This window comes from Dasypus novemcinctus, chromosome 18, assembly GCF_030445035.2.
Source record: "Dasypus novemcinctus isolate mDasNov1 chromosome 18, mDasNov1.1.hap2, whole genome shotgun sequence".
NCBI classification, from domain to species: domain Eukaryota; kingdom Metazoa; phylum Chordata; class Mammalia; order Cingulata; family Dasypodidae; genus Dasypus; species Dasypus novemcinctus.
In genome coordinates, this window is record NC_080690.1 from 40828401 (window position 1) to 40841236 (window position 12836).

The following is a 12836-nucleotide window of genomic DNA, read 5'->3' on the forward strand; positions in this document are numbered from 1 at the left end:
TGGAATTAGATAATGGTGATGATTGCACAGCCATGTGAATATACTAAAAGCCACTGAATTGTACACTTAAAGGATGAAATTTATGGTATGTGATTTATATCTTAATAAAAAAGTTTCTTTCATTTAGTGTTTCTTTTTCCTCCTTATTATAATACTGAACTTTATGGCTTCTTTCTTTACATCCAGTATCTTTCAGGAGGTGGGCAATAGATAAATCAGTTCATTAAAAAAAGAAAAAAAGTCCCTCTTGGCCCCAAATCTGGCCTTGGACTAGGGAGCTGACCTGGTCTTGGATCCTTATCAAGCAGCATGTGGTTCTGAAGGAAGGACGAGGAACTAGAGAGAGGGCACTAAAGTGGAAATGAAATCCATGAAATAAAATTCAAGTTCTTTGGAATCTTTGAACTTAAACATTTCTACTGCTTTTTAGATCCTGCTTATTAGCTCTTTTTCCTTTCATCAACTCTTGGGACATTCTGCCAATGCTCCCTTGATCTGCCCTCGATCGTTTTATTGACTTTTTCTTTAGTAGAGAAAATGAGTTGGGAGGGTATCTTTGGGTTGTAATTTGCTGATGCTCATTATGTTTCTTTGAAAATTGACTATATGGGGGTGGAGAGAGTGGTGGGAAGCAAATGTTGCTGCTTGTAAAAGTTTCATTTTGCTATGAATGGTTTCTAATTTATTACGAAAACTGAAATCCCAAACAATTTTTTTTTCCTAGAATTTAAGATGTCTTCGTTGGTCACGCATCACAGAAGACAACGTAAAAGACCCTCGTTAGCTAAAAGGTAATGTAAAATAGCATAATTAGATGAAGGCAGAAGTGTAGGGATACCAAGATTTAATTTTGGCAGTTGTTGCTGATTTTACTTTAATTTTAATTTATATAATTTTTAAAACTACTTCCTTTTATATCTTTTCTGATTTGCATGTGTAATACCGATTTATTTTTATTTTTAACTGTAGATTCAGGGGAAGTTATAATATCTGTTTTTAAATCTTTAAACAACATTTAAATGCATAGTATAGAAACTACAAATCCTCTGTAACTCTTCCCTTGAGACTTTGGCAGTGTCAACAGGTTGGTATATGTATTAGTCAGCTAAAGGGGTGCTGATACAAAGTATCAATATTGGTTGGCTTTTTTTTTTTAAGGATTTATTTTATTTGTTTATCTCTCCCCCCTGCCCTTTGTTTGTGCTTGCTGTCATCTCTCTGTGTCCACTTATTGTGTGCTTTATATGTCTGCTTGTCTTCTCTTTAGGAGGTACCTGGAACCAAACCTGGGACCTCCCATGTGGGAGAGAAGTGCTCAATTGCTTGAGCCACCTCAGCTCCCTGGTTTGTTATGTCTCTCATTGTCTTTGTTCTTTGTGTCTTTTTGTTGCATCACCTTGTTGTGACAGCGCAGCTCACCATGCCTGACCCTCGCACCAACTTGCTGTCTTGTTTGTCTTCTCCAGGAGGCACTGGGAGCTGAATTTGGGACCGCCCGTGTGGCAAGCAGGAGCTCAATCATTTGAGCCACAACTGCAACCCCATTGACTTTTTTTTTTTTAATCCCTCCCCTCCTTGTGGCTTTTTGCTTGCTGTCTGCTCTCTGTGTCCATTTGCTGCATGCTCTTTTGTGTTTTTTGCTTATCTCCCTTTTTTTGTTGTTGTGTCACCTTGCTGAGTTGGCACTCTGCAGCACCCGGGCAGGCAGCGCTCTGCAGCCTGTGGGCGAACCTGCCCTCACCCAGAACGTGAACCCAGGGCCTCCAAAATGGAGCCCCACTGATTGAGCCAAGTCGCTTCCCCCCATTGGCTTTTTTAAGGAACTTCATCTTACTTATTTATTTAAAAGATTTATTTTTTATTTATTTCTCTCCCCTTCCCTGCCACCCCCCAGTTGTCTGCTTTCTGTGTCCATTCACTGTGTGTTCTTCTGTGTCCGTTTGTATTTTTGTCAGCAGCACGCGGAATCTGTGTCTCTTTTTGTTGCATCATCTTGCTGCCTCGGCTCTCCATGTGTGTGACACCACTCCTGGGCAGGCTGCGTGTTTTTTGCGCTGGGCGACTCTCTTTACGGGGCGCACTCCTTGCGTGTGAGCTCCCCTATGCGGGGAACATCCCTGTGTGGCTGGGCACTGCTTGTGCGCATCAGCACTGCAGGTCGGTCAGGAGGCTCTGGGTTCGAACCTTGGTCCTCTCATGTGGTAGGTGGATGCACTGTCCCTTGGGCTAAATCCGCTCCCCCCCATTGGCTTTTTTTTTTTTTTTTTTTTTAAAGATTTATTTATTTAATTTCCCCCCCTCCCCTAGTTGTCTGTTCTTGGTGTCTATTTGCTGCGTCTTGTTTCTTTGTCCGCTTCTGTTGTCATCAGCGGCTCGGGAAGTGTAATTTCCCCCCCTCCCCTAGTTGTCTGTTCTTGGTGTCTATTTGCTGCGTCTTGTTTCTTTGTCCGCTTCTGTTGTCATCAGCGGCTCGGGAAGTGTGGGTGGCGCCATTCCTGGGCAGGCTGCTCTCTCTTTTCACGCTGGGCGGCTTTTCTCACGGGCGCACTCCTTGCGCGTGGGGCTCCCCCATGCGGGGGACACCCTTGCGTGGCACGGCACTCCTTGCGCGCATCAGCGCTGCGCATGGCCAGCTCCCATTGGCTTTTATAAAGGGTATTTACGTGGGGGTAAAAGCTTACAGTTACCAGGCCTTAAAGAGTCCAACTCAAGGCTGCTTTCTCATCAAACTCTGTTGCCATGGGTTGAAGCAAGATGACGGCAGATCTCTGCCTGGTCCCTTCTCAGTGGCTCCGTTCTCTTTGGCTGTACATTATCAGGCAAATGGCTCATCTCTCTTCCTGGGAATTTAGCTGTTTGAGCCTTCCCCTTTTTGTCACATGGCAAGTCCGAAGTGACCAAGTTCTCTCCTCCTCTGTGCTTCTTCTCCTATGTGTCTTCTTGAGGGTGTGTTTATTTAGGCCAAAGGGGGCTGCACCTTACTGACGTAGCCCAATCAGGAGCCCTAAAGTGATTTGATCAAGTAAATTAGAGGTCCCTCATCTGATACAGTCAAAGGGCTTCACACCCAGAGGAATAGATCAGTTTACAAATCTAGTCTCCCTCTCTTTTTTTTTTTTTAGATTCATAAATAATATCAAACTTCCATACTGTGTGTTCTTTAGGCTTTTTGTTATTGCTATAGAAATCTGTTGACAAACTAAACTCCAGACTTTTTGCATATTTGAATGTAATCGGCAAACTTAACTGCTTATGTATACTCATTAGCATTTCAGCCCTGCAAATGCCAGAGAGAGACTATTGAGTCCTTGCACTGCCATTTTTGCACGTTTCTCACCAGCCTCGTGGCCCTTCCTCTGAGCCTAGTTGCTCCCATGTGGCCTGAGTTGGGCCCTCCCTACCCGCTGTGGCCTTGCCTCCCAAACTTCAGGATGCCTAAGAATCACGTGGACACCTTGTTAAAATGCGCTTTGCAGGCCCCATCACTGCTGTGTTTTCAGGTCTGGGGTCCAGGCAGTTGCATTTTTAAGTACACAGCTCAGGTGACTCTTGTGGTTTGGTCTTGGAACCACTTTGGAATCCTGCGGCAGGAGACATTGGTTCCAACCCTCTGTGAAAAGCTTTCGTCCTGCTCAGCCCAGCTAAGTGAGTGACACATGCATGGTTGTTCTGGGGTCCAATCAGTGACCTGTCACTGAAGTTGGTGTGGGTGCTGCTATGGTTCTGGGTGCACATGTTGGGTTCTGAAGATTGCCCCATTATATCCCTGCCATTTAACCTGCTGCCTGTCTGGTACAGAGACACAGCATGTGCTCCCTGGATATCTGTTAGTGTCCAGTGAATGTATGTGTATTTGCTTTCTCCTCCCATAGCACATTTGAAGTAGTAAGTAAGCAGCAGTCAAGTAGACTGTAGTCTTAGACCAAAGGAAAGTAGAAAATCAAAACACAGAAATAGCAGACATAAACATTGAATAGCATAGGCGTTTTGGACCATGTATTAGTTTTCTGTTGCTGCCTTAACAAATTACCACACATTTAGTTGCCTTAACACACAATTTTTATTTTACAGCTAAGTCGGAAGTTTGACATGGGTCTCCCCAGGCTAAAATCAGGGTATCCAAAAGTCTGGCATTCCTTTCTGGAGTGGCTGTAGGAGTGGCTCCGTCTCCTTGCGCATTCATTTTGGTGGCAAAGTTTCCGTTTTTCGTGATTGTAGGACAGATCTGTTTCCTTGCTGGCAGTTAGCCGAGGTTTGTTCCCAGTGTCCAGAGGCTGCGACATTTCTTGGCTTGAGGCCCTTTCTTCTATTTGCAGAGCCAGCAGCCCTGTGTCCTACTCATGCTTGGAATCTTTCCTCCTTCCAGCTCATCTGTCTGACCATAGCTGGGAAAGTTTCCCTGTTTTTAAGGACTTGCCTTAGATGGGCCCCACTTAGGTAATCCAGCATAATCTCCCCATCTCAAGACCCATAACCGTAATCACATCTGCAGAGTCCCTTTTGCCAGGGAAGAGAACATATCCACAGGGATGCAGGTATGGCTGTCTCTGGGGGCCATTCTTCTGCCTTCACAGGCCAGTTAGGACAGATGGTCTCAATGGCCTCGGAGAGTATCACTCCATCACAGTATAGCAGAGTTCTTTTTTTTTTAAGATTTATTTATTTTATTTTATTTCTCTCCCCTTCCCGCCCCCGCCCCGCTCCCCCCACCCCAGTTGTCTGTCTGCTGCGTGTTCTTCTTTGTCCGCTTCTGTTGTCAGTGGCATGGGAATCTGTGTTTCTTTTTGTTGCGTCATCTTGTTGTGTCAGCTCTCTGTGTGTGCAGCGCCATTCCTGGGCAGGCTGCACTTTCTTTGGCACTGGGCGGCTTTCCTTACGGGACGCGCTCCTTGTGCGTGGGGCTCCCCTACACAGGGACACCCCTGAGTGGCACGGTACTCCTTGCGCGCATCAGCACTGTGCATGGGCCAGCTCAATACAGGTCAAGGAGGCCTGGGATTTGAACCGCGGACCTCCCATGTGGTAGATGGACACCCTAACCACTGGGCCAAGTCCGCTTCCCCTAGAAGAGTTCTTTAAGATGCCATTCATGTATTTGAAGTTTGTATTATGGAAAATTTCAAACATATGCAGAAGTAGAGGAACAGGTAAATACACCTCTACATAACCATCACTTTACTCTGGTAAAGATCAATTCTTGGTCAATATTATATCATCCATCCCCCCCTTGAAATTATTTTGAAGGAAATATCAGGGAACATATTATTTTAATATATTTTTATTAGAGAAATTGTGAACTTAACAAAAAACCATCATGTACATGTGTAGAATTCCCATACAGCACCTCTCCATCAACACTGTACATAGTTGTGGAATATTTGTTACAGATTATGAGATAATATCAGCCTATTAACACTACCTATGGTCTATAGCATATATTTTCCATACCCTCTATTATTAACTCAGTACATCTGTGGCATTGATGGAAAAGTATTATGGTATTGCTGTTAACTATAGTCCATAGGTTACATTAACTGTATTTTCCCATGCTTTTCCACATTCTTGCCACCTTGTAATGGTCATGTACATTTGTACTAATTCATAGGACATTCTTGTATTTGTACTGTTAACCACAATTCTCATCCACCTCTGGGTTCACTATTACTTAGTCCCTAGATTATCCCCTAGCTTCCTTTCAATTGACAATAATAATAATAATTAATAATATTGTCAAATGTCCAGGCACTATGTATTTTTTAAATTATCTTATATAATTGTTTTACAGTTCATTTGAATTGAGATCCAGATAAATAGCACATTGGATGGAAGTCTCTTCAGCCTTCCTAAATCTATAGATTCCCATATAAATGTATAAATATTTTAATGTTCTTGAATCAGGTACTTTGTTACTTTGTCCTCTGGAGTTTCTCAGAGTGTAGACTATGCCGATTACATCCATGATATCATTATACGTGTCCCCCTGCCTCCTGTGTTTCCTGTAAGTTGTAGTCAGATCTAGAGCTGTGACATGATTCAAGTTATTTTATTGGCAAGATGCTTGCATAGGCGATGAAAATATTTGTGTGCATGCATGTGTTTATATGTATATGAACCATTTTGTACTCCAGCAATGCTGGATAATAAGGTGTTACCATATGTGAATTTCTTAGGTAGAGCCCTTTGGAATAAGATAAATAAAATTTTCATAAGTGTTTGACATGCTTGAAGTTTATAAATTTCCCCAGAATACACAGGTTTGGCAAAGAATGCTTCCAAGTATTACCAGAGTAATTTCTGGCAGAATGTCAGTTCCTCCATTTCTTTCCTTTGGTTATTTCTATAGAATACATTAATTTCATCACCCTTGGTCAAGTTAAAGGTATTATAAGTATTTCAGCAGAGTAGCAGCTATGTACGGCAGGAGAAGCATGGAGAGATTGAGAGGTGAGTTTTTGTTTTTTGCTTATTATTATTGGAATAATAAAAGTGGGCTAAGAATGATTGAAGTGAAGAATTCACAAATATGGTAACACCGAATGCCACTGATTGTACACTTTGGATGGATTTATGCTTTATTAATATGTATCAATAAAATTGATTTAAGAAAAAGTGTTTCAAAGTGGTTTTGCTTGGCAGCCAGTAAGCCTCAGCATTTCTGTGGCATCACTAAGCAATACTGTCATTTGCTTATGATGTTGTTAGTCGGATTCTCCAGTGATCATGTACTGATACCTGAACAGTAACTGAAGAAATAGGCTTCTGTTGTGTCTTTTATGTGCCATAGGTTGCATATCATTTCATAATCCCTGATGAGGGATGGCTTTTTTTTTTTTAATTATTTATTTATTTTTTTAAAATTACATTATGAAAAATATGAGGTCCCATTCAACCCCACCGCCCCCGCCCCCCACTCCCCCCACAGCAACACTCTCTCCCATCATCATGACACATCCATTGCACCTGGTAAGTTCATCTCTGAGCATCACTGCACCCCATAGTCAATGGTCCACATCATAGCCCAGACTCTCTCACGTTCCATCCAGTGGGCCCTGGGGGGATCTACAGTGTCCCCTAATTGTCCGTGAAGCACTATCCAGGACAACTCGACGTCCCGAAAACGCCTCCACATCTCATCTCTTCCTCCCGTTCCCCACACCCAGCAGCCCCCATGGCTACCGTTCCCACACCCATTCCACATTTTCTCTGTGGACATTGGATTGGTTGTGTCCATTGCACACCTATGTCAAGTGAGGGCTTAGATTCCACATGGGTACTGGATGCACTCTTCCCGCTTCTAGTTGTAGACACTCTAGGCTCCATGTTGTGGTGGTTGACCTTCTTCAACTCCATGTTAGCTGAGTGGAGTAAGTCCAATAAGTCAAAGTGTAGGAGCTGAAGTCTGTTGAGGCTCTGGGCCTGGGTGTCATATTATCAGTCCAGAGATTCAAATCCCCTACATATATCTTAAACCCAGCACCAACTACAATTCCAATAAAGTAGCATGCAAGTCTTGTGAAAAGAGATCCCCTCTGAGTCCATTTCCATCATGCAGAAACACCAGCTCCAAAGAAGGGCCATCTGTCATGGCAGTGAACCCCTTCTGCCATGACCATAGAACCCGTGGGTCTCTTTATCCCTCAAAAGAACCAATACCTGGGGTTGTATCTACCTTATCTGTCTCTTAGACTCTGTTCAGTTGTACATAGGGGCATTCCTTCTGACAACCTCCAGACTCTTTTTTAGAGACTCACAGCCTTATAATCTCATTTCTCCTTTCCATTTCCCCCTTACATTAGGTCAAACCGCTTCCCGAAGTCATGTTATTATATGTAGACAGGTATATTCTGCTGTTCCGCATTGAATCTTTAATTCAAGGTCATTTTCTAGTTGCTTCTTCAGCTGGTATGTGGTAGTGATCCCTCGGTGCCAGGGAGGCTCATCCCCGGGTGTCATGTCCCACGCTGGGGGGAATGCATCACATCTACACGCTGAGTTTGGCTGTGAGAGTGGCCACATTTGAGTAACATGAAGGCTGTCAGGAGGAAACCCCCAGGCACAATGCTACTCTAGGCCTTGTTCTTATTGCAGGTGCATAGGCTCAAAAGTGTAGCCATTAGTATCAAGAGCCCACTGTTGGGCCCTCCTTCCTTCCTGGTTCTTGCCGTTGCACCTGGAGGATTGCCGCTGCTCTCCCAGGGCCCACAACAGTGACCCCCCGGCCAGGAGCCCAGTACCCCCCCAGCTGTTGTTTTTAATTGTTTCCACTATGAGTATATATAGACATTACCATATACCCTGGGCATATGCCCTGTATAACTCCCTGTCAACCATATATATCCTGTCAATAACATCCCATATCAGTATTCCTCCGCTGCCATTGTTGAACCACTCTGTGATCCAAAACTTCCCGTAAAGTGAATCCCAACATAATGTCAGCTTCAGAAGAGTCTTAGATCACCAAAATTCATATATACAATATACAGTATTTCCCCAGATCCACCATAAAACCTTTTCCCTTCCACAGCAATAATCTTTTAACTTATTCATATCATATTTCCTGAAACTGATGTACAGATTCCGAAACTATAGTTTTCAAACAAGGTAACATTTGTGCTTACTATGTGGTCCATACTTTAGGTTGTACAGTTTTCTAAATTTTTTAGTTATCCTATGTTTTGTCTTATGGTTTTCATTATTAGTCTGTCGTCCTCTATATGTTTTTGGTGTAATATTAGCTGTTTTATATTCATCCTCGTGTACTCTCACATAACTCCTCTTTTGCCCCCTTATTTACCTTTGTTCCATCCATTGCACGTCCATTTTCCCCTCCGCTTAGGGCCCACAACGCCTGCCAATCTAATGCCCTGGGAGCCGTCCTTTCTCACGGGAGATACAGTTCTCTCTATTCGACGGCATTAGTCTTCCCCAGGATATGGGTCCACCCCACCCAATGGTAGAACCCACCTTGGCAAAATGAGCCTTCAGCTATTCCCTCCGGAGTCCGTCCCGCATCAGACCATACCCCCTGAGTGTCCTAACCAGGTAACCCTCCTACTTATACTTTGATACGTTTTACTCAACATTTAGTTCTCAATGAACTTCTGGCACTCTCCCATGTTTGTATGTTGCCCCTCCCTCCCACCTATTTCTTGGACCATATTACCCCTCTTCCCATCCCCAGCCCCCCTCAAACCCAGAAAACCCCACCCGAAGGTAACCCCTTGCCCCCATTTTGTCCCTTCTTTGTGCTCATACTTACCCCCAGCTCATCACAGATTCCACCCCTACAGACATTAACTCACAGCCTTCCTCCACCCCCCGATTTCCAGTAAGCCACTTTTCCAGACTCTAGCTCTCTGAGGCAGTTAACTTATTTCATATCATTGAGGTCATATAGTATTTGTCCTTCAATGCCTGGGTTGCTTCACTCAACATAAGATTCTCAAGGTTCATCCATGTTATCACGTGCGATTGTAGTGTATTGGTTCTTACAGCTGAGTAGTATTCCATTGTGTGTATATACCACATTTTATTGATCCACTCATCTGTTGATGGACTTTTGGATTGATTCCAACTTTTGGCGATGGTGAACAATGCTGCTATGAACATTGGTGTACATATATCGGTTTGTGTCCTTGTTTTCAGATCTGATGGGTATATACCCAGCAGTGGTATTGCTGGGTCATATGGCAAATCTATGGATAATTTTTTGAGAAACTGCCAAACTGTCCTCCAGAATGGTTGGATCCTTCTGCATTCCCACCAGCAATGGATGAGTGTTCCCCTTTCTTCACATCCTCTCCAGCATTTGTATTCTACTGTTTTTTTCATGGCTGCCAATCTTATGGGAGTAAGATGGTATCTCATTGTAGTTTTGATTTGCATTTCCCTGATAGCTAGGGATTTGGAGCATTTTTTCATGTGCTTTTTAGCCATTTGTATTTCTTCTTTGGAGAAGTGTCTGTTTAAATCTTTTTCCCATTTTTTAAATGGGTTGTTTATCTTTTTGTTTTCAAGATCTATGAGTTCTTTATATATGCAAGTTATAAGTCTCTTATCAGATATGTGGTTGCCAAATATTTTCTCCCATTGTGTGGGTTCCCTTTTTACTTTCTTGACAAACTCCTTTGAGGTGCAGAAGGCTTTAATTTTGAGGTAGTCCCATTTATCTATTTGTTCTTTTGCTGCTCGTGCTTTTGGTGTGATATTCATGAAGCCATTTCCTATTACAAGGTCCTGTAGATGTTTCCCTACACTGCTTTCTAAGGTCTTTATGGTCTTGGCTCTTATATTTAGGTCTTTGATCCATCTTGAGTTGATCTTTGTATAAGGTGTGAGATGGTAATCCTCTTTCATTCTTCTACATATAGCTATCCAGTTCTCCAGGCACCATTTGTTGAATAGGCCATTCTCTCCCAGTTGTGAGGGTTTGGTGGCTTTATCGAATATTATATGGCTGTATACATGAGGTTCTATATCTGAACTTTCAATTCGATTCCATTGGTCTGTGTGTCTCTCCTTATGCCAGTACCATGCTGTTTTCACTACTGTAGCTTTGTAGTATGTTTTGAAGTCAGGAAGTGTGATTCCTCCTATTTCGTTTTTCTTTTTCAATATGTCTTTGGCTATTCGGGGCCTCTTTTTATTCCAAATAAATTTCATAGTTAGTTTTTCTAGTTCCTTAAAGAAGGCTGTGTTGATTTTTATTGGGATTGCATTGAATGTGTAGATCAGTTTTGGTAGGATAGACATCTTAATAATATTCAGTCTTCCTATCCATGAACAGGGAATATTCTTCCATTTATTTAGGTCTTCTTTGATTTCCTTGAACAATCTTGTATAGTTCTCGATGTTTAAGTTTTTTACCTCTTTAGTTAAATTTATTCCTAAGTATTTGATTTTTTTATTTACTATTGTGAATGGTATTTGTTTCTTGATTTCCTCCTGATCTTGCTCATTATTGGTGTATAGAAATGCTACTGATTTTTGCGCATTGATCTTATAACCTGCGACTTTGCTAAACTCATTTATGAGTTCTAGGAGCTTTGTTGTAGATCTCTCAGGGTTTTCTATATATAGGATCATGTCATCTGCAAATAATGAAATTTTGACTTCTTCCCATCCAATTTGAATGCCTTTTATATCTGGTTCTTGTCTCAGTGCTCGAGCCAGTACTTCCAAGACAATGTTAAATAGGAGCGGAGACAATGGGCATCCTTGTCTTGTTCCTGATTTTAGAGGGAAGGATTTCAGGATTTCGCCATTGTAAACAATGTTGGCTTTAGGTTTTTCATATATACTCTTCATCATGTTCAAAAAGTTTCCTTGTATTCCGATCTTTTGGAGTGTTTTTATCAGGAAGGGGTGCTGTATTTTGTCAAATGCCTTTTCTGCATCTATAGATATAATCATGTGGTTTTTTTCTCTCAATCTGTTTATATGGTATATTACATTGATTGATTTTCTTATGTTGAACCATCCTTGCATACCTGGAATAAATCCCACTTGGTCATGGTGTATAATACGTTTAATGTGTTGTTGAATACGATTAGCAAGTATTTTGTTAAGTATTTTTGCGTCTAGGTTCATTAGAGAAATTGGTCTGTAATTTTCCTTTCTTGTGGTGTCTTTGTTTGGCTTTGGTACTAGGGTAATGTTGGCATCATAGAAGGAATTAGGCAGTGTTCCTTCTGTTTCGATTTTTTGGAATAGTTTCAACAGGATTGGTGTTAGTTCTTTCTGAAATGTTTTGTAGAATTCACCTGTGAAGCCGTCTGGCCCTGGGCTCTTCTTAGTTGGGAGATTTTTAATAACTGATTCTATCTCTTTGCTTGTGATTGGTTTGTTAAGATCATCAATTTCTTCTTTCGTCAGTATAGGCTGCTTATGTATTTCTAGGAATTTGTCCATTTCCTCTAAATTGTCATTTTTGTTGGAATATAGTTTTTCAAAGTATCCTCTTATGATAGTCTTTATTTCTGTGGGGTCAGTGGTGATATCACCTTTCTCATTTCTTATTTTGTGTATTTGCATCTTTTCTCTTTTTTTCTTTGTTAGTCTCGCTAAAGGTTTGTCAATTTTGTTGATCTTCTCAAAAAACCAGCTCTTGGTCTTGTTTATTTTTTCAAGTGCTTTCTTATTTTCTATTTCATTTAGTTCTGCTCTTATCTTTGTTATTTCCTTCCTTCTTCTTCCTGTTGGGTTACTTTGTTGTTGGTTTTCTAATTCCTTCAAATGTGCAGTTAATTCTTCAATTTCTGCTCTTTCTTCTTTTTTGATATATGAATTTATGGCTATAAATTTCCCTCTCAGTACCGCTTTTGCTGCATCCCATAAATTTTGGTATGTTGTGTTATCATTATCATTTGTTTCAAGGTAGTAATTGATTTCTTTTGAGATTTCCTCTTTGACCCACTGTTTTTCTAAGAGTGTGCTGTTTAATTTCCAAATTGTCGTGTGAAGTCTGGGTCTCTGTCCCTTGCAAATTTCCAGCTTGACTCCACTGTGGTCAGAGATATTGTTTTGTATGATTTCGATCTTTCTGAATTCATTAAGCCTTTCTTTGTGGCCTAGCATATGGTCAATCTTGGAGAATGTTCCATGTGCGTTTGAGAAAAATGTATATCCTGCTGTGTTTGGGTGTAATGATCTATATATGTCCATTAGATCCAGCTCTTCTAATATACTGTTGAAATGTTTTGTTTCTTTAGTGATTCTCTTTTGAGATGTTCTGTCCAGAGTTGATAGTGGTGTATTAAAATCCCCCACTATAATTGTAGATTCATCTATTCTTTCACTTAGTTTTTCCAGCGTTTGCCTCACATATTTAGAGGCGC

The 12836-nt window shown here is 41.5% G+C and overlaps 1 protein-coding gene across 9 annotated transcripts in view; it reads left to right on the forward strand.

The window, feature by feature from the left end:
- LOC101424228 (nuclear receptor coactivator 5-like) overlaps positions 1–12836 on the forward strand; it is an 80681-nt gene that overhangs the window by 26686 nt on the left and 41159 nt on the right. For all 9 annotated transcript variants that reach the window (XR_009181567.1, XM_023584632.3, XM_023584629.2 and 6 more), the window contains one exon: positions 725–791. Coding sequence is in view for 8 of the 9 variants with exons in the window: in XM_023584632.3 (XP_023440400.1) it covers positions 733–791 (59 nt within the window). In the remaining variant the exon portion in view is untranslated. The remainder of the gene's footprint in view (positions 1–724; positions 792–12836) is intronic.